This window comes from Panthera tigris, chromosome A3, assembly GCF_018350195.1.
Source record: "Panthera tigris isolate Pti1 chromosome A3, P.tigris_Pti1_mat1.1, whole genome shotgun sequence".
NCBI classification, from domain to species: Eukaryota; Metazoa; Chordata; class Mammalia; order Carnivora; family Felidae; genus Panthera; species Panthera tigris.
The window spans coordinates 4,085,001-4,106,797 of record NC_056662.1 but is presented as its reverse complement, the minus strand read 5'-3'; the positions used below and the strand labels follow the sequence as shown (position 1 = coordinate 4,106,797).

The following is a 21,797-nucleotide window of genomic DNA, read 5'->3' as shown; positions in this document are numbered from 1 at the left end:
CTGCAGCTGCCAGTGGCCAGGGGCCCTTCCTGGGGTGTGTGCAAGCTCTCCCAGGTTTCTCTAGGCAAGATGGCTCCCGTCAGCCAAGGGCAGTCCTCTCGAGAAGGGGGTAGATGTGAGTCACCAGCAGCCAACACCCCAGCATCTGGAGCGGTGGGGGGAGGCGGTCGAGACGGGCATTCGTGGCATCCGCTAAACTGCAAGAGGCCTGGGTGATGGTGCAGGCTTGCCCCCCTGCCACACCTGGTGTGTCCGTGCCCAGAGGACGGCGCTCCACGAGGGGCTGCACGCAGAACGTTCTGAGAGAGCCCAGGGGCGGGAGAAGCAGACCCGTGACCGTGACCAAATCAAATACTGCTCCAAAGGCAGTCCCATGAGGGCCAAAGGGGGCCCAGATTCCACCTTAATGAGAGCTGGGTTCAGGGGCTGGGACTCTTCAGTCTCCTAGTTATTTTCATTGACTGCAGTCCCTCACTAGGCCGTTTTCCGAAAGCAAAACCTCTCTGCAGTTCAAACTGTGCCTTTCTTAACGTCTGCAGGCTTGTGGCAGTCACCCACTGGCTTGGGGTAAAGGTGACCCACAGCACACAGAGAAGAATTCTCCCGCATCGCCCCACCCTCCTCCCTCCCTTTGTCTCTACACTTTGAAATCACTCTCTGTCTGGACCCAGCAGGAGCCCTGACTGGTCCTGGGGCTTGTGATTAGCTCCCCACCCTGGCTCAGATAGCTCTTCCAGGAACCTGTGGTCTTGACAAGCGGGGGCGACTGCTTCAGAGAACAAGGCAGGGCCCCCTGGGGGATGACAGCTCCTGTCCAAGGCCAGGGAGGTAGCCGAGCCTCTCCCAAACGCGTAGACTGCAGAAAGATGAACAAAAAGTCACTTTCTCGTCGTTGGTGCCATAAAAATCAGCTCCTAAGAGAATACAGCATTCTGCAGATCTTACTTAAAATTCTGTGAGCGGCGCTGATGATTAGGGGATTGCAGCTGGAAGCTGGCAGCGGCTCAGACAGATGAGAAAGGAAAATGGCCAAGCAGGTCGCCTCACCTTCGCCCCAGACTGAAGAGTGTCTGGGAGTAGGGTTCTTGTAAACTGAGGCTTGTAAAAGAGAGGCTGTCCTTGTTACTTAAGTGGGCAGGGAGAGGCAGTGCGAAGGTCTTTTCGAAGAGCTGACCGCTGATGGCGGCCTGGGCGAAATGGTGCGGGCCACCGGGTCAAGGGTCTGGCCCCACTTGGCTACGCGGTCTTGCGTGTCATAGGGCAACACGGCAGCTGCTCTGCGTCTTGGTTCTTTCGCCTGCAAAATGGTGGCACGGGACCAGCTCGCTGGTCTGCTTTTGGTTGCGTAGCCTAATAAATGCACGATTGTTTACCTAGGAATTACATGTTCGTTTTACTCCACTAATGTATTATGTATATTAAAAAGGGCATACAGCTGTAGATCCAAGAAAGTCTAGATACAAATAAGTGTAAGCCCTAGTATTTTCTTTCTCAACCCTTGTCGTGTCCTCCCACTGGGATGTGAATACTGTTTCTGGGGATGAGACCCCTGGAAGGGCTTCTCCGCATGGCAAGTCTACGATGCCCATGTTTCCAAAGTAGACCCTCTGAGCCCACAGTGTCCAAGGCAGTAGCCGTTTGCCACACGTGGTGATTTAAATTCATTAAAATGAAATAAAATGTAAACGTGAGTTCCTCAGAAACACTAACTACATTTCAAATGCTCAGTAGCCGCCCGTGGTGCGTGGCCACTCTACTGGTCAGTGCGGATTCTAGAACGTTTCTGTCATTGCAGGGAATTGTATTGAGAAGCTTGCCTATTAAGCAGTCAAGCCCATGTGATTCGGTGTTTAATTACACAGCCGCTAACCTTCGCTGAGCATTTGCTCTGTGCTAAGTCGCATGGAAAGAATTTCGTAAGCACTATCTCATTTAGTCCCTACAACAATCTAGCCCCATGTCATAGCGGGGGAGACGGTGGGAGGAAGGACGAGGAGTTTCCGAGCTGACAGGCTGCTCAGAGGTGGAGGCCTTGTGTTCTCCCAGGCGCCCCACGGGGACTTGGGGTTCATTGTCTGAGCGTCGCCTTTATCAGTGTCTGTGCGTGGGCTTCCGGGCACACGTTCTCAAGACTGTTCACCACACGTGTGCTTCTCTGTCCCACAGGCGCAGAGGGGGTTTCTTACAGAGCCGCGTTCAGCTGAGAGGAGGCGGACTGCACAGGCCACCCAGGGTGCTGAGGAAAGACCGCCACCTCCCCCCACTCGAGGGCCTGGGCCCACGCAGGACCCCCAGGAAGCCTTCTTCAGAAACGGCAGGTAATGTTCTCCTTGGAGGTGAGTCCCAACTGGGCACAGCAAGGGCCCAGGCCCCTCGTCAGATGCTGGGGATGCAGGGTGGGCAACAGCCAGCCAGCTGTGCCCTCGAGAGCCCTGAAGGTGTGAGGACTCAAGTGTGACAACTGGGGGATAGTCACCGTGACCCCAAAGTAGCGGGGAGAACACTGAGATATTGAGAAGTGGGCACACATCCTTCAGCGCTGGCCAGGTGTGCCGGGCCCTGCGCTGCGTGCAGATTCTCCCGGGACCTCGAAAACGTGAGTCCGAACTCTTGGGGACCCCGTCTTTGAGACGGAAGTCCACTCGATTCTTTGCGGTGGGTCCACGGGGGGCTTGCGCGGCCATGTGAACTAGAAAGATGAGCGGCGACGACGCACGAGAGCTGCTCACACGCAAGCCGTCAGAGGCGCCTCGTCATGCCCAGAAACAAACCAAGGATGAACTAATGGGCGGTGCTTCCTGGAAAAAGGACTATTTTAAGCCGTAATCACTGGGCAATCAGGGCAAATCACTCGGCTTCTCTGGACCTCCGTTCCCCCTCCTCTCTCCCCCTCCCCAGCAATAACGCGCCCGGCCTTAGTCTTGTTTGCAAGGTGTCGACTGGGAAAAATGAAGGTCGTCTGTGGAAAGGTTGCAGGGTCCCATCTGGCCAGCAGTGACTGAATTACCATCCTTTTGTGGCTGGTTATTGTCTCTTTGGCTCAAGGGCTGACCCTGGGCTGTGTCTGATGGCTGAGGTTTTGGTCCCTGGGGAGAGTTGGCTGGGGCACCTCCCCCTCCACCTTTGTGTAGCACCAGTGCCCCCTGCAGGCGGGTGGCTCTTTCGTGCTCCCCTCCTCCCCCCCACCCCCACCCCCACCCCCCAGGCCCCAAAGCCCTCTCCCGTAGGCCAGGACAAGGGTTCCTTGTGGCTTGTTTCTTGGTGAGAATTTATTTATTTTTCTTGGTGAGAATTTAAATCGAGGTAAGTATTTGTTCCACCGGTTGGCCAGGAAATACATTGTCTTTGCTATGGAACATCAGGGGTTAAAATCAGGTGGGAAAGGCTGGGAGGGGGCGGGGGCGGGGCGGTAGGTGGAATGCCCCAGGTTGCCCAGCTTTACCCTTTCTTCCAGTGGATGTCCACATCCCCAACTCCATTACTTTCCTCCTCCATCAATGCAGCCCGGGGAACTGCCCGGAGGGATTTGGTTGTGTGGTACTCCACCCCCCCCCCCCCCCCCCCCCCGCAGAACCCACCAGAACCCCCTGGAACTCTGCCAGTTATCCCAGACTGCAGAACGTTCCCACCAGCGGTCTCCCAGCACCTTAAAGACGGCGAAACCAGGCTGCCGCGGGAGACTCACATCCGGTGCCACGTTTATGCCGCTGAGCAGTGCGCGCACGCTGCCCTGAAGAGGACAGCGGTCCCTGCCGTGGTGACGGGTGACGACACACACACTAGCTGTTCGCCCTTCGCTCGGATCACACTGGGGGTCTGTGCCCGCACAGCTAGGCCGTCGACGAAGGCTTTACCTACCCAGTGGCTCCACACGAGGATCCACTGGGCACCGTGCCGCTCCCACGGCGGCTGATAAATGCCGCTTGTCATTATCTGCCAGGCACGACAAGCCTACCTCCGTGAGAACCGGCGTGGGCTGAGTGCCCAGTGAGCGTGGGGTATGCGGTGATAGGTGTTTTCGTTGTCTGCACGGGACAAGGTCAGCGTTGGGGGAGTTTTCTTGAGAGACGAGGGGTTTCGTCCGGAAACGCAGATGTAGGGAGAGTAGAACAGAAGCTTTCTGGACTGGCGGGTGGTGAGGACGGGCTCAGGGGCAAGAACGCGGACTCCCGAGAGGGCAGACAGCCCAGATGGGCCAGTGCGCGCCAGGCCCCGGTGGGAGGCGGGAGACGGTCACTGGGGCGGTGCCTCACTTGGGCACCACCTGAAAAAATCGCCACAAACTTGATGGTTTAAAACAACAAAGATTAATTTTCTCACGGTTGTGGAGGCCGGTTGCCTCACACTCTCTCCAAAGGCTGTAGGGGACGAGCCTTCCTGCCTCTTCCAGCTTCTGGTGGCTCAGGCGTCCCCTGGCTGTGTCTGTCCAGCCTCTGCTTCTGTCGACACCTGGGCTTCTCCCCTGTGTTTCTGTGGATCAGGTTCCCCACCCCCCCGCTGCCCGTGTCATCCCCCTGTAAGTATACCTGTTGTGGGGTTTAGGGCCGCTCCCAAATCCAGGGTGATCTCACTCTAAGAGTCTCAATTTAATTATACCCGCAAAGACTCTGTCCAAGTCAGGTCACAGTCACGTGTTTGGCAGTTAGGGCTCGGACGTACCATTTTGGGGGCCATCGTTGAACCGCTTGGCTTCTACGATTCTCCCCCCGTCTGTGAGCCAACGGAAGCGACCTTAAAATGTGTTTCTAGGTGAAAAAAAAGGAGTGGCACGTGTGGACATTCGGTGTCGAGGGACGCACATCTACTGTGCTCTTATTGTGTGCGAAGAGTTGAGGCAGGAACGGTCTTTTGTAAACCAAACTGGCGCATAGTCGTGAAGAGGGAGTTGTGCAGCCCACCAGCGGCCGGGCCTGTTCCCCACTTGGCGGAACAGTCGTCCACGCGGCTCCAAGTGGCTTCAATACCAGGACGGGTGTGTCGGGCCAGGGGACCCATCGGCTCCTCTTTAGGGAGAAGCCCAGGGGCAGGCTGGGGAGGGCGCGGGCAGGCCCTCTGTGTAGGGCCGCGGGGACTGTGCCAGCAGGGCCAGCAGTCCAGCTGCCCGGTTTGCCCAGCCTTGCACTCTGTGGGGCTGTCAGACCAAAGCAGGGAGCCCCGGCTCCCCTCTCCCTCCCTGTCACAGTCCACCAGCGGAAATGGGCGCCTCCTCCTAATTTGCACACGTACCCAGCGTGCTCATGGTGACCCTGGGGGCCCCAGTGTGAGCAGGGACACCAGTTGGGAAGCGTCTGACCTTTCATTGTCCCTTTTACTCCTCCTTCCCTTTGAAAGCTTCTCTCATCCTGGGGGGAAGGGTCTGTTGCTATCCGTATGGGCTCCTGGAGGGGATCTCGAGACTCTCTCCATGTTGGGAGAAATCCCACTTCTGTATACTTCTTATCTCGGCGTGAGCTTTTCATACCAAAGCTTCAGAACAAACTGGGGCACAATGAATGATGGGTAAACACACATGCGCGCGCGCACACACACACACACACACACACACACACACACACACACACCGTCAGAAGCAAAGTCTAAATGGGGAGCTAAGAAATGAGGGGCCATTCATATTTAAGACCCCCCCACCCCGGGACGTAGCCCACACAGAGGTATTATGATGTCCCAGCGATAGCCCAGAGTGGTGACAAATGCTTTCGTGTTTATTATTTGAGAAGTGGATTGAGCCAGAGGCCTGGGTCACTGGTGCCCGTTTTCAGAGGGCTCCCTCCCCTGCAATTAGGAAGAACGTGGTGGATGTCCGTTAAGAGCAGGTGTGAGTCTGCGGGATGTGGGCTGAGCGTTTGCCCAGGGAGTATTAATCGCCCCCTGTCCCTCATTGAAGTGTCAGAGTGTGAACAGGGATGGCTGGTTGGGTAAAGCAGCAAGCGTGGGCTGGACAGGTCGTGCTGGACAACGTTGAGTTGGAGGGTGGCGAGTGCACTAAAATAAATACCTCCTGGAAATCAAAGGGGCTTGGGAATCTTTTTGCCACCACTTGCTCATACCGGCATTTCACAGAGGAGCGACAGGCTCTCTGAGTGTTGGGTGTTTGAAGAAAAGTACCGTGACTTCATAGGAGCCTGACGATGGGCCTAGGTCGTCCACCATGGACAAATAGCTTTCTCCCATCCTTTGACCTGGCAGGCCCCGCATGGAGAGATCAGGGCTGGCTTCTAAGTGAGGGAGCTGACCTCGCCATGTCTGTGCGTGTGTGTGCGTGTGTGTGTGCACCAGTGGTGCTCGTGAATGCATGCAGCTGTGTACGTGGTTTTGGTTTTTGGTTTTGTTTTTGCAGGGTCCAGGGGGAAGGAGGACCTGTTTTCCGTGGCGGGACAGCGATAGAATCATCTAGTTTGGGTGCCTGAGGGGCTGTAACTTGGGGGGACTTGATGAAACTCAACAAATAAATTGGAAAGGGTCTTTGGGGCGGGGGGGGGGCGGAATTTCCCAATTAAAAGGTAGGGAAAATCTTTGGTCCTGATCCTTGTAGGTCGACTGGAATCAGTGAAACCTCTTAAATTAAGTAGGCAAGAATACTTGTGTCCACGGGCTGAAATAAGATGCTGTAACTGACTCTTCCTCTTCTTCATTTTTGGCGAATCTTCCTGTCAACAACTTATGAAGAGGAGAGGAAGAGAATGTTTTTGAAAAATATTTTTTTAAAGGATGCTTAATTTCCCTCCTCTGTAAACTATTCTGATAGCTTGGTACTAATCACTGGAATTAACAGATGGCTTGGCAGTGAAGTCATCTGCAAGCAGAAGGCCAGAGGAGTTATGAAGGATAAAGACCTAATTTATAAATTTTTAGAGTGATTGGAGTCTTTGAGACCCTCCTGAGAACGGAGTCTTTTTTTGAAACCTGAATTCAGTGGTCTGTCCCATCCAGGTTTCCAGCAAGGGGACGGGGGAGGCTGGAAGTTTCTTTTTAAATACCAAGTGGCAACAGGTTACCAGACAGCCCGGCTAAACGTGACTGTCAGTGGGCAGGAGTTTCACGCTTTCCTCAGAGAACTTCTTCAGTCACGTTTACTTCAGGATCAAGGTGGAGCTGTGATGTTAGGTGGGGTTAATCTTAGAAACTCAGGGCTCCTCATGGAAAGGATTTGCACGAATATCCCAAGAAGAGTGCACATCTACTTGAGGAAAGACCTTGTAATCCAAACTTTCTTTATGGGACGCCTCAGTTCAGAGGTTGCCTGGGGAGACGACCATTATCACAGGATGAAACCCTTCTCCAATAAATTGCTTATAAACTTAGACCCCTTGTCAACACCACTTTCTCTCTGTCCCTCTCTCCTCACCGTTAGCTCTCATCCCTGCCCTTCAGAAGAATTTTCACAATATAACGTGAATGGGTTGCCAAGTGAAACCACACATCACGCTCAGGACGCAGCCTTTCATGACGCCAATGGAAGTGACCACTGGGTTGGTTGAAACTCGCCGACAGAATCTGACTAGATGACAAATGAGCAAGAGGAAACCGAGGAGGTAGTTCCAACAGAGTGAGGTACATACCAGGGAGTGAAGAGAAGGCCTTGGGAAAACAGAGGAAGCCCTAGAACATTTGGGGGGTGGGGAGGCCCTCTTGATCTTCCTGTGAGAGGAAACGTAAACTCAAGACTAGCCCATCGGTCTGCTGTACAGTTTTGTGTAAAAATGTACTCTGACCCCATCAGCACTTGATTAACCTTAGTTGATTTTAGCAGTTAGCTCCCAGTTTGCTGTTACAACCCCTCACCTTGAAGGTTTATTTTTATTGTATCTTTGTAGGTTCATCAGCTTATCTTCATAGCTTTTGGTTGCAAGAGAAATTCTCAAAGCCCTTAATTCCCCACTATTTGCTATGAAGTTTTCGTCCCTTTGGTGAATGAATTCATCTTAGGTGATCTTTCCCCAGTGGCAGTGACTGGAGTTAATCGGGGCCCCGTTTCCCAAGCTGATGGGTCATCTCGGCCTTTGCCTCAGTGCCTCACGTAGCGTTGGGTTCTTAGTAGGTGTTTGTTGAACGAACCACCGAACAAGCAGAAGGAGGTCTCCTTGGGGCTCAGCCCCGTTGAAAGGTTGATCCAAATCAGCCCCCAAAACTTCTTGGAGAACGAAGGAAGGCGCAGGCAATCTGCAGAGTTCACGTCTGATTGTGTTTTGGAGAGGCGTCAACGACAGAAGAGTCCAGAGGGTGTCTGGTTTGGATGGCAGTGAGCTAAGCGGAACAAAGGAAACTTGTTATTTTCTTCATAAAAGAAACCTTTTCATCTAAAAAAGCAGCTTCCAGCTTCCCCTACCCTTGCTGGACTCAGTTTTGTGGCACCACTGCCTTCAACCTTAAGGATTATCTGTCTGTGTGATGCCACGTCATTTGTACAAGATGAAAGCTCTGGAGAGGAAGGGATGGTGACTTTGAACCTGAAGATGTTCACTTTGATGTCTTTTAACCTCTGTGACACCACAGATAGGACTAAGTCTTAACCGGGGAGATTTACTTCCAAAGCCAGCACTTGGGTCAAAACAGTCTGTGGTCAAAATTATCTTTGAAAACTTTGTAGATGAATTACAAGAATGTGTTGTTGTCTGGAACTCAGAGCAGAAGTTCTCACGCACGAGGTGTTTGAGCACCACTGAGGTCCAGGAAGGCGAGAAGAGAGGCAGGCTGTCTGCACGGGCTGTTTGAAGATGAACAGCCAGCTGTCTAAGGAGCCGGTGAGGATATGGTGTCCCTGCTTTGCCACACAGCGTTCGCCGTTTGGTTTTAGCATTAAGCCTCTAAGACCGCTATGACATCTTCATGGGTCGGTTTGTCGTGGTGGGGATTAAGATCCTGGCGTTGTGCCTTCTGGGCGGTGTGGGGAGCAGTGTTTCACAATCCTGAGCGTAGGTGAAATGTGTGACGGGGCCCTGCTGTGGGGGCGGAGGGTGGTGTCCTTTGTCTGGTGCCAGCTCGGGACTTAGGGAGGGGCAGTTACTCCGTGCCACCGTGAACCCGATGGTGTAGGACAGCAAGAGACCATCTCTTCTCGTGTAGGGGGAGGTTCGCCACCGACCCCTGTCACAAGAATGGCTTCTCTACTCTTCGCCTCCCGCGTTGGGGTCTCACTTAAGAAGAGAAGCTTTGCAGGTGCGTGCACATGCTTGCACTCGAAGGCTGTTTTTCCATCAGAAAAAGCAGGTGAAAAACCCACATGTCCCTACAGAATGGATGACACCACCTGAGTGAAAGCAGCTCCCGATTCTCTTTTGTTGTGGTTACACAATTCCTGATACGTTTCTCCTGATGAGGTCACTGCCCTGAAATGAATACTTTTCTTTTCAGAATTGGCGAAGCGGGGCGGGGGGTGGGGGGTTGCAGTGGAGATGAACACAACATCATTGAATTCTGTTTGCATCTCAAGTGGGACTTTGGAGTCTCTGGGAGCTTAAAACCCATGAGCCTGCCACCCTATTACTGTTCTAATATCACACTTCCTGCCCCTGGGTTGCAGAACGAATCTCATAATTAGGTTCGCCCTGTTTCTGTGTTTATATGCACATCCCTTTCTCTCTAGCCGCCGACATATCAGCCTTTGTTATTATTATTTATTGTTGGACTCCTTTGTGTTCAGAGGGCCTGCTCCATTAACTGAGACCCGTTCTGTTTCCTCCGAAGCTGGGGTACATCAGAGCATCCCGTGCTATCGAGTGCTCTTGCAGATTTCCTGAGAAATGCACTTTGTGGGCTGGAATGGAGAACGCTGATGTGGTGGAGGGTAATTCTTTGGGTTTTGCTGGGCGTGTTGGCAGTGGTGCTGCTCCTGCCGGAACACAGGCTAAAATTGGGACACCGAAGAGGAGCTGAGCGTGGCCCTGTGCCCGGGTGACACATCCCAAGTCACATCGATGGAGGGAGATGTTTTATTGAGCTCTAAGAACTACATGGTGTTTATGGTTTTGCAGTTTCCTGCAGCCAGCACGCCTATGGCCGTAAGCACGGTGAAGTTCGGGGCCGCGTTTCACACCGAGACTTCAGACACCATCCCAGTGAGAAAACCCAGAAGGCACGTTCAGCGTCGGAGGCCCGGCCACTTTTAATCCCTCCAGCAAACTAGTGAAAAGGGGCTCCTTCTGCGGAAGGCCGCCCGGATGGTGAAGCTGGTGGTCAACAGTGTCTCCTAAAGTCTCAGAACTCATGTGCCACCTTCAGAAACGTCACGTCTGTACATCACCCCTGTGAACGTTTGCTCTTGTTGTCCTTGAAACTCAGAAGAAACACAAATACGTTCCTTTTGAAGAGAAACCGTTGGGAAGCCAACATCGTATGCCGTTGAGAGAGCACTGCAGAATGAAAACACTAATGTTTCATGGTAAATAGAGCCCGGCTCCAGCCTGCTGTGGGCAGAAGGCCACGAGCCCTGGGAAGAGCCCCTCTGCTGGAAAGAGACCGTGACGTCTTGAGGGGCATTAGAAATACATTAGCACCCGGTTGAGACTTTCTTCCTTCCTTGGTCAGAGAGATTATAAGGGCACCGCTCTCTCACTGTGTGATTCAGTTTTACTTGTCTCCAAGCTGTGAGTCGCCCCTCCCTGGGACTTTGTGGGCTGCAATGCCCTTTTCTTGACAAAGGGAAGGACCCCCCCCCCCAACATCCACTCGTGTCATCCTAGTCTAGTGTTTCTTTAACTTTTACAAGGCCTTGACTTGTATAGACTTAAACTCTGCATTCGACAGAGTTGGCTGCAGAGGCCATGGGATGACCCACCTACACAGACCTTCCTTGAAGCCTCTACCTTCTCCTCCTCGTTGGGGGGTAGGGGACAGGGGTTGCCAGAGGCCTCCCGGGCAGCCTCACACTCCATTTCTGAGACTCCCAGACAGCGACGCGGAAGCTGCTGTGGCACGCGACCTGCCGAGGAAAGGGGTGGTGAGAAAGGCCCTGAGCCCAGGTGCAGCGAGAGGCCGGGCACTCTTCGGGGCTTTGCAGACATTGGGGAAGGGGCTTGATCTTGCTTCCGAGGGAGATGGGGCACTGCTGAAGGATTTGGGTGCAGGGAGGAGGGCAGTGGGGAGACCGTCCCCTGGGGGTGCTAAAAAGATCGCTCCAGGCACAGAGCGGAGCAAGGATTGTGGCAGATGGAGTGGACACTGGGACACAACAGACTGGAAGGCCCTGGAGACGGGCTGGGCACGTTTGTGTTTAAAAAGAGCTGGGGAAAATCGATGTTCCACCTAGAGGTACGAAATAGTGAACTATTAGTTTTTGGTTATGTGTCTGATGCTTCCTTTAACACATAAAAAGTGTGGTGGAAAAGGCTGGTGTGCACTGTGGCCACCACCCCCATTGCCAGTTCCGCCGCGGATGAAACGGCTGTTCCGAGGGAATCTGCCAGACCGTTGGGCGTGCGTGTGCCCGTGTGCGTGGTTGACATAACGGCCACATGCGTATCTCGTTGTGCAACTTGCTTGTTTTACTCGGCCACATTCCATAGCTTTCCACACTGTTAGTAAATCCAGAGAGACCTATCTCAACCTTGCAGATGGGGATAGAGCCTCTCTGGGTGGGAGCACTCAGAGTTACGGAGCGGCTCTAATCAGGGGGCGTCTGGCACGGTCAGCATTTCACTGTTGCGTCACTCCCCTGGGACGTGCTGTCCCTAGTTCCTCAGCCCGAGCCGAGCGTTTCTCTAGGGAGAGCTGAGAAGAGGAATCCCTGGGCCTCTGGGGGCCACGTGGCACATTTTTGATCTTTCCGGGTTGCTTCCCAGTTTACATTCCCACCTGTAGCATTTTAGAGTTTGTCTTCTTTTCTTGACCTTCTCCAAGTTTTAAAAAAGTGCCTCGGATGCATAAAAGATGCTGCCTCCGGTGCCCGTGGACAGCATGGCCTTCCCACCCCACCCGGCAGCCCACTGGGGACTGGGGGGACGGGGGGTGGGGGGGGGGCCTTGCCCCGACAGACCACACGGAAGGCTGGCCTTATCCAATGGGGAAAAACATGGAGGGATGAGAAGACTGTCTTTGTTTTTGTTTTAAATCACAGAGAAGTGAGTTTCTCTTGACTCAACTTTAAGTCCACCGGGTACAATTTGATGTTCTCTCCAAATATTAATAGATCTGTTCCTCAGTCAAGGCATGACGTCTCAGTCTGCTCCAAGAGAGCTCTGTCACTGCAAAGGACACAGAGCCACGCAGGACTTCCTCTGTGCCTCGCCAATTCATTAGACCCGGTTAGCAATTTGCAGAAGAGATTAATTGATTTGCAGGCTGCTGGGCCCTAAGCGTTACTCAGCTGCCTCCCAGAAAGCTCAGGCCGCCGGGGAGCTCAAGAGAGCAAACAGTAATATGTGAGGCTTTGGTGAGAGGCCGAGCAGCGTCTTTGCGCTGCATTATAAACAGGAGCCCGAGAGACGGATTTCTCGGCCCTTTCTGGCTTGGTGTGGGATTTGGGCCACAGACCAGACTCCCAGGATAAAATGAGAAGGCTCACAGAGCTGCACCTGCCAATATAGTGGCAGTGTTCCTCTTTGCAAGCTTCTGTTATCCCCGGACAGCACCACGGCTGTCTTATTCTGAAATGTGGCCACCGGACCTCCATGCTCTCTCCACGTTCAGTTGTAGGAAGGACTCTGCATGTAGGGAAAAGGGACCCAGTTGAAACTGGCCTGGACAAAAACATCATCTCACGTAAGACAATGGCCGCAGGCCTGGCTGGGTCCATAGGTACCGCCGTTGCCATCAGGACGCGGTTTCTCTCCATCACTCGGCCCCTCTTTTCTCTGGGTCATCAGCATCGGCTCCTCCGGGGCCTGCCCGGCCTGTCCACGTTCTCTGCCTCACTCCCGGCCCGAGTCCCCAGACCGAATCTTGCTGGCCTGGTTGGGGCCCTGTGTCTCCTGAACCGATCACTGGGGATTCAGGTGTGGATCATTCACCTGTCCTTGTGCAGAGGGATGGGCAGGGCCTCCTTTGCCAGGGCAGCTAAGGGTGAAGGGGAGCTGGTTCCTCCAGAGAAGAGAGGGCAAGGCAGGTAAACTCTACAGACGTCCGAATCATACCATCTCACTCATGGTTTAACGCAGCGCGGGGTATGTTTGTGAGCAGTGGAGCCCCCGTGTGCCCCTGGAGAGGGGAGAGGCAGGCGATGCCGTGTGCCCTCTTCTTGAGGAGCTTAGGGACTGGTGAACGGAGACACCTTTGTGGCATAGGTTAGAGTCACGCAGCCTCGGGTTCACATGCGATTACAGGGGCCTGCTCTGTGCCAGGCAGTGTGTGGGAGCAGGAAGAGAGGCAGATAGCATGACGCGGCCCTTGTCCTTAGGGAGAGCCCAGTCTGGCAGAGGGAGCCGGCACAGACTGGTAAACAAGTCATTACAAATGCAATGCGGTAAGCTCGCTGATATGATTAAGCTTCCAAATGAGGGACTCTGACAAGGCCGGCTGGAGCGAGAAGGGAGAGGAGGCTAGCATAAACAGGAACATGACGAGGAGGGGCCGCGTTGCTTCCGACGCCCATCCCGAGGGCCCCTCGGCCCCGGGCCCCCACTGCAGAGGGGAGGGACGGCAGACCTTTTTTCCCCTCCTTGCATCATAAAGAAATGTTGCCATATACACTCAACTGCTGGAAATGGAGGTGCACAGCACTTAACTACTATTTACTTATTTATCTAAAATGCTAAGTGTTTCCCTTGGCAGTCACTAATAGATTCCTGTAGAAACGGAGCGACACGTTCTGAATTCTGATTTCTGCGCCAACAGAAGGTGGGAAGGCAAAAATGGCTCGTGCACTCCTGGCTGGTTCCGTTGGGGAGGTGGGAGGGCAGGATGACAGAGTCATTTAAAGAGAAGTTGAAATATGGGTATTTGCAAGGTAAACGTGTGTTTATACTAAGGGTTTGAGAGAGAGAGAGAGATAGACATACCTTCAGTCCCAAACCTGAAATGGAGACTGTTCTGCTTTTGAAGGACCTCCTGAAAACCGTTCTTAACTTTGAGTTGGAAGAGCCCCCAAAAGGAATCTGAGTCTTGTTCTAGAATTTTCTACGTGTAATGCTGAAGCCAGTAGCCAAATGGAATCAGAGGCTGAGGCAGAATGAGAAGTGATGATCTCTGGTGTTGGTGTCCAGCAGACCTCCAGAGGGGGTGCACAATCAGCAAGGATTTGGGGCTCACCCTGGTGGGTCGTCCCCTCCCCACCTCCACACCTGGTCTTCAGGAGACAGGTTTTGGTTTTGGAGACAGACAGGTGAGCCCGGGGGATTCATTCTAACCAGGGTGTTAGTGGCAAGTTGAGGCAGAATGGTGGCACGAACGGTGAGCCTAGAGGAGAAGTAATCACGAGTGACATGTAGACTAACATTAGACTGTATCAGATCATAATGAGGAAGTAATTCTGTTCTTCATTCCCCTTTAAGGCTCTTGATTACATATGGAGAAAGTCTGGTTTTGATGCTACTCTGCCTTTAACACCTGCCTGACCACTCTTTCCTAATCTCCCTTTTAGGCAGAGAGAGGTTAGGTTTGAAATCTAGCTAGAATTTGAGAGCACAGTTCTGTTTTCATTGGATCCATGTGTACAGGTACCCTCTTACATTAGACATCTCGTCTTGCCCAGCCACCTCGTAATAGACCTTAGAAAGCCCGTAATCCCAGTACTGCCCCCTTCTTAGCCTTTTTTTAGCCCAAGACTGGTACTGGGGAAGAAATTTTGGTTTTAGATTGAGAAGAATTTGTTTGAGTCCTGACTTTCCCTCTTACTACCTTCTTGGGCAAGGGTCATCCCTTGTCTTTGTTTCACATCCTCATCTGTAAAATGGGGGTGTAGATGGGTCTCAGAGGCGTTCACCTATACTGATTCATTTCACCTGGCCCTTGAAATCCCCCTCGAGCCAGTCTAGGAATCTTCCCATTGGGCAGTTGAGAGGCTCAAGCTACCTGAGATGATGAGTAGAAAGTGCTTTGTCAACCATAAAGGACTTTGTGGGTGTGGTGGCTATCACGACTGACAGTGGGGGCCTCTGTGGGGGGCTGACTCTTCACCCCAGGTCTGGAGAAGACATCTACGAGTCAAAGAAATGAGTCCATGAATGGTGAATTTCACTGGCCTTTGGGGAGATCATGGGGGCAATTTAATTTGTGCCACGTGGCTGCATAGGTGACCCCCCCCCCCCACCTCCCGGCGAGACCCTTGAAGGTGGAGAAGGTAAAAGGATGGGGATAATCCTCGATGCCCCAGCCCCACCCCGTCTCAGGCCTCCCTGGCAGCCCCAGGTTCTGCTTAGGGATCTGGCCTTCACCCCAACGTTGGATGCTGGCAGGGAGCATAGGAAATCTGTTCCAACAACGAGCACTGCTTTCTGCTCGAGCCTTTGGAGAGTTTCCTCCGAGTGTTTTTCCCCATCTGAGTTTCAATGCGGCCCTGTGGGGTCGGCAGGGGGACGTGGTGGCTGTTCTCCATCCCAATTAGGAGTCCTGCCCAAGTGCACACGTTGAGAAAAAGACACGCAAATTCAATTCCGAGGTTTTTCCTTTGCTAAAACTCTTAAAATTTTGGCTTGTTTATTTCCTTAACTTCCAGAGACGTGAAAAAGTAATTTTTGTGCCCCCTCCACATAGACATTAGTGATCATTTTCAGTCATTTCCAGCTCTCCCTTTTTTGCTACGAGGCACCTGGCGTGCCGGGAATGGACAAAAGCCATTTTTCTAAGTACCAGCGTTTGAAATTATTAAGTGTTCATTAAGCACCCCCGGGTGCACAGCACTCTCGGAGATGTTTGTTTCTCAATTTTCTATAATTTCCTTATTTTTTTTCCCCTAGCTAAAGGCAGATTGAAAAATGAACTCAGTGCATTTGAGTCTCTGAATCATAGTTAATGTGCGACGCCCCCTCCCTTAACTGCGCTGTTTCCCTTCTGCCTCCTCTTGTCTCCTTTGATTTCTCATGAATCCGATAAAGTTCTTATTCTTTTTAACCCCTACTCAGGGACTGGAACTTTTGCTTTACTCCTGACTACCTGCCAGGAAGAAATGGGTGCAAAAGCCCCGGCCAGCCCTTACCCCAGGCTGTGGGTGAGAGCAGTGGAAAGATCAGGAAGGTGGCACGGGTAGCCTCGGATGGGCAGTCTGGGCAGGGAGGGGCTGTCGGCAGCATGAGCCACGGTGCAGGATGAGCTCAGCTAATTTCCTGCCTCTCCACACCCCCCCCCCACCCCCCTCACTGATTGGCATTAGAGGGCAGGGGGCACCATGTCTCTGCGTGGACGCTTCTAGAGGGAGCAAGAAAGCCCAAAGCCCCCCCCCGCCTCACATCCGCCCTCTCGGGCTCCGTGATTCGGGTTCTTACATGAGCAGAGAGAAAAGGCTCTGTTTTTTTTTTCTTTTCCCTTCTTTTTTTTTTTTTTTCTTTTGACAACAGCCTCACATAACCTCAAAAGTTACCCATGAATTTACCAAAACTTTTTATGAAACTATTTTAACCTCTGGTGGGGGTGAAAAACAAGCTCTGCGAATTTATTACCCGGAAAAAGCGAAGCACGACTTTTTATTTGATGTGAAATCGTCTTCCAAACTTCAAGGGAGCCCCCTAGCGCTGGTCTGCGAGGAGCAGGCAGGCACCGCCAGCAGCTGAGCTCCGTCCCCTTCTGCCTGGGCGCCTGATGTCGGGTCTGGACGTGGGTCTGGATGTGGGTCTGGACGTGGACCCGACCTCACCTCGCCTGGGGGCCTGGGCACGCGGGGGGCTGCTCTGAATACCAGGGGGGGCCCTGGGCACAAGTTTGTCTTATGCTCTTAGTGGTTCAGGTGGCTGAAATGTGCAAGGCTGCAGCCAAAAGAAGGGAGAGCAGGGTTTAGAGACAGAAGCCCTGCTGCTTCCGGAAACAGGCTGGACCCCTGCCTTTGTCAGAGCAGGAAGACCCCTAGTTGTGTTTCTCGCGCATAAGTGCTGTGCATGTGTGCAGACGATTGCACACATGAGAAATGATTGCAGAGGAGAGGAGGTGGAAGCCGTGGCTGAGAACAGGAGGGACAGAGAGGGGAGGAGAGGAGGAGGAACATGCGAAGATGGGGGTAAGAGATGGGAAGGACCACGCGGGGCCCTCAAGGACCTTTTCCGGGCTCAAGCACCATCCTGAGGCATGTGATGGAGAACCCAGGCTTCTGCCGGGTCAAGCTCCCTGTCTCCATACTGAGCAGGACCTCCGGGTCTCTCTCTGCCAACGAGGAGATATTTCTCTCCTCCCCAACTAAGAAGCACACCAGCCTCTCGTTCAGAATTGGCCACGTTTTTAAAAAGCACATGTAAAAATGTTAAAGGCAAACATCTAGAAGAGAGGCTGCAGCAGCCTGCCTGGCAGGGGCCACCGGGTCACAGCCATCCGGAGGGTAGCCTGGGGGCGGGGGGGGGGGGTGGGACTCGCCCTGGCTCACGATTGGTGGCCACCACCCGGAGCTGTGTGGTGTCAGGGCTGGGTCTCAGCAACTCCACACCTCAGTTTCCCCATCCGGAACATGAAGCTGATAATAGCAGTTGCTGTTTGCTAGCTGTTGGGCTATCATTTGTATCATGTATTCGAATTTAAAATTTAGTACTTATAATATATAACTTAATCCCCCATAATTTAAAATGGAGCTTCGCGTCATGTTGTATGGTGAGCATGCCAGCTCCTTATTATTAATCTGTAGAGAAGACAGAGACACAGAATTTCGCATTAAATAAAATCTCCCAATTTTTACCTGATGGTAGCGAGTTCACATTCAAACCCATGCACACACACACCGGTCTGGACCCCAAACGTAGTCCGGTAGTTTGAGACCTTTGCCGTACAGGCTGCTAGGAGGAAGAGGGAGAAGAAGGAGGAAGAGCGGGTGCTGGCCGCCATCTACTGCCCCCGCATCCAGGGCGGTTGAGCCAGATGCTGAAGCCCCTGTGGTCACGCTTCCATTGGGGTGAGTGGATCCTGGAGACGTGGCCCCCCCCCCATCCCCCTGTGAGTACAAGAACATGAGATCTCCGGAAGCCACAGTGGACATGTGATGGCATGACCTCCTGTCCTTGTCCCTGGAGACCCTGTGCTCCCCTCCCGACAGGTGCGTGCTTTTCACCAGCCCAGACACCTTTCAGCCTCGGTGCTCCGAGGCTCACCTTGGCTTCTGTCTGTGGTTTGTTGCCATCTGCTCCCAGGCTGGCTTCTCCCGTATTCTGGGTGCGGGGGGCAGAGCGGCACCCCCCTGCACCAGGAGAGCGGGAGCCGGGGGCCGCGCTTCTGCCCGTAGTCCCCTCTGGGTTTCCTTTGTCCCTTCCTGAGACCGTGCCCTTCTGCCCTGGTGGTGTGGCCAGTTGCCCTCTGCTCTTGCTGCCCTGTGGCTGTGATCAGTCCGACTGTGCTCTGTGCCTGTTCCAGCCCTGGCAGACGTAGTTCCCTTCACCCAGGCGTCCGTGCCATCCTGGCTGTTTACTGAGCACCCACAGCGTCTGCATCCGACATGGTTTCCCCAAGGGCAGATCAACACGCTTCACTGCGTTCCCCCTGTCTCCTAAGTGGGGACAGTGTTGAGACTTTCAGGCTTTTCCCAGTTTAATAGAGAAAACAACAACAGAAACATGCTACAGCGATTCCAAAAAGCGTTGGCGGTGACTCCTGAGAACCGAAGACCCCTAGCCCCATTTATCTCCGTTCAACTGGATTAAATATACTATGTTACTGATTTCTACAAATCCACACGTTAGTGGTTCAGAAGAAATTGGTTTTGTATGTTTTCGTGTGAAAACAACGATTTCCCTTTTGAAACTGCTTCCTGCGTCTGCTGTGGGGTCCCCGCCCCGCTTTTCCCCTCTGCGGACCCACTCCCGCTCGGTGGGGGGGGGGGGGGGGAGGAGCGCACTTCATTCCCATTTATTAATCTCGATCCGCTTTGCCTTTTACATTCTGCATGGTCTTTAATTTCCACTAATTTGGATTCATTTAAGTAATGTTTCATTCTAGATCAGTGCATAAATATCGTTTTTTTTCTTTGTCTAATTAACAAATGGGGAACATTTTTAGTGAGTTTTAAGCCATTCTGCATTCAAGCTGAGAAAACCTGCTTAGCTCCCTCCGTTTGTTCTGGAAGTCTCCTTGAGGAGGAGGAGGCTCGTTCTGATTTTGTGTTTACCGATCCCCACCTTTCCTTAGATGGTCCTCAGCTGGCTTAGCAGTGCTTGCTTTGGTCCTGACACCTTGAGGATCTCGATGCTTCTGAGGACACAGGACATATTTCTCCTTCATATTTCTTCCGGTGTTGCTACTCAATAAATTTGAGGAGTCACGAAGCAGTCATCTGTGTAGTTAGATAAGGAAGAAAATGATGATTTCTCTATTATTTTGCTTAGAAGAATGGGAAACTAGATTAATCAATGTCTGTTGGAAATGTCTCTTTATGAAAAAGACTGGCTTCTTTCATCAAAGCCATGATTGCGTCTCTTATGCAAACACATTAGATGGTTTTCCAGGGGTGGGAGCAGACAATCAAGGTTTGAATTTTAAATCTGTCGTTAGGTAACGTTAAGGAAATCTGTAATCCCACCTTCAATATGGTTAAGGGGGAGTTCAGGGTGGGCAGGTATTCCTGGCCCCCACCCCTCTCTTTCTCTGGGGCACGAGGAAGGTGCGGAGGTCTGCACGAGTCGGGAGAATGTTTTGGCGTGGCTCACAGTTCCTGGGGTCATGTGCCTAGTCCTGAACCTTCTGTTCGGTCAGATGGGTAGAATGTGCCCATACCTGGGGAGGGGACAGGTGATCGTAAGCCAGCCCACTTCTGCCGAGAAGCGATGTTCCCCGATGGAGAATCCAGGTGGATGAACTGGCTCCGAACGACAGATGTCAGTCACGGCGTCTCTTGCTCCTGGGTGCGGGAACTCAGAACCTGGCGGTCAGGTTTGTTCTCCCTGCGGGCTGCTGCAGGTTGACGGTGTCGTAGCTGAGGCGGGCGCTGTCGGTGCCCTGCCCAGATCCCCTTTCCGGCCAGGCACCCCTGTGCTAGCTGTCGTGGGTTTCAGCTGCTTCCGGCCCTCACCCGTGCCCTTCTCCAAAGGATCGCCCTTGGCTGATGCGACCCCCTCGCCATCAACATAACACGCGACACTGACCGATGCAGGGTAGGACCCCCCCCCCCCCCCCCCGCCCAGTCCTTCACCCCTGGCCGGGGCATACTGTGCAAAGCAGCACTCACTGCAGAGCCTCACGTGGGGTCAGGCAAGGGCTGGACTTCTCCAGAAATCCCACTTCTGTCTGACTCCTGCCCACTTCTCCAACTCCATGAATCGCTTCCACGAGAACCCGAGATAACGGTTACCTACAAACCCTGTAATGGAGCTGCTCACCCCTTCCCCCCCACTCTAAGGCTACCCCTCTCTTCTCAACACAAAGATCAGAGGGAGTTTGGGGGCCAACCCGAAATACGATAAACAGAGATACGGATGAAGTAGGCAAATGTCTACTGACAATATTCAATTTAAACCTAGTGGCGTCCACCCTGTAAAATCGCCCGTCACATCAACTGTTAATTTAGCAATCTTGTGCTCCCGGCTTCCATTTCCCGAGGCCGTTCTAGCCAGACTTGCAGCGTGCTCCTCTGTATGGCCTTTGTCACCACAAGAGCCACCTGCCTGAGTCATCCAAGTTTTCAGAGCACAGTGCCTTCACTTCCATCTCGGCTCTTGGAGACTTAGTATTTCTAGAGTCTGAGTGCAATGCTGTCATAGCAGTTTGCCCACGGCTGTTTTCAGACTGTCACTTCCATTCCTCTTGGTAGATGGCCGTTTGTAATTTGCACCAAAGAGTCGCGGCCTATTTCGCTTTTTGAGGCAGTCCTCAAGAGACTTATTTACAACAATAGTCAGTGCTTATTACTGTGTCCCAAGTGCCCAAGAATGATGACTGAGTTAAAGTCCCCCTCCCATCACCTCTAACACTGATCTTATCAGGTGATGTCTGTCAGGGACCCAAACGGGCACAGACTGGGCTCTTTTCAGGCCAGCGTACCTTCCTAAACGGTGTTTTGTAGTTCAGAATGCAGTAATTGGGAGAGTTCCTCTTAAAATGGGACTCTTGGTAAGGATTTGATTATGAGGCAGCTCTATCTTCTCTGAAGGATGAATTTGGGGGAGCCCCTCTTACACTCAGGTGACTTCTTTGGTCCTTAGATAGCACACCCTCTGAGTGTTCAGCCAGGAGCTCAAGTGCAAGCAACCGGGCTCGCTTGATTCAGATGTGACATCTGGAAAGTACCGTGAAACGTAGGAGGGTACGGACAAGGAATGCTTTCTGCACTTGACAACAAGCAGAAGGGGACCCCACATCTAAGCGATGACTCAGTCGGAGGAGGGTGTTTGGGGCAGCGACGTTTTCCTGTGCGTTATTGTAAACAGTCAGTTGTTTTAGCCTTCCTTAGTGTGAACACCTTTACTCTCAAACTCTGGTTCTTTTAAGTGCTCAGTCACATTATAATTTGCTTGTAAAGTCGCATATTATCTATTAAGAATCCTAGGAATCAGCTTACATGGTTGGCACCCTTCCTATGGACTAGTCATTATTCTGAGCCATTTTATCATTTCCTTTAAACTGTTTTTAAATTTTATTAAAAATTTTTTTTAATGTTTATTACTTATTTTTGAGAGAGAGAGACACAGAGCATGAGCCAGAGAGGGACAGAGAGAGTCCCAGGTCATAAGCCACCGTGCTTCTCACTCCAGACCTCACTAGTTATCATTGGAAGCCCCAACATATAGCATGTTTACCTCTGTGATTTA

At 52.5% G+C, this 21,797-nt stretch overlaps 1 protein-coding gene across 8 annotated transcripts in view; it reads left to right on the top strand.

The window, feature by feature from the left end:
* ZNF831 (zinc finger protein 831) overlaps window positions 1–21,797 on the top strand; it is a 128,401-nt gene that overhangs the window by 60,496 nt on the left and 46,108 nt on the right. For 7 of the 8 annotated variants that reach the window (XR_006215337.1, XM_042980025.1, XM_042980024.1 and 4 more), the window contains one exon: window positions 2,167–2,318. Coding sequence is in view for 6 of the 8 variants with exons in the window: in XM_042980025.1 (XP_042835959.1) it covers window positions 2,167–2,318 (152 nt within the window). In the remaining 2 variants the exon portion in view is untranslated. Of the gene's footprint in view, window positions 1–2,166; window positions 2,319–7,351; window positions 7,552–21,797 lie in introns of all 8 variants that reach the window. The other variant, XR_006215338.1, reaches the window with a different exon arrangement.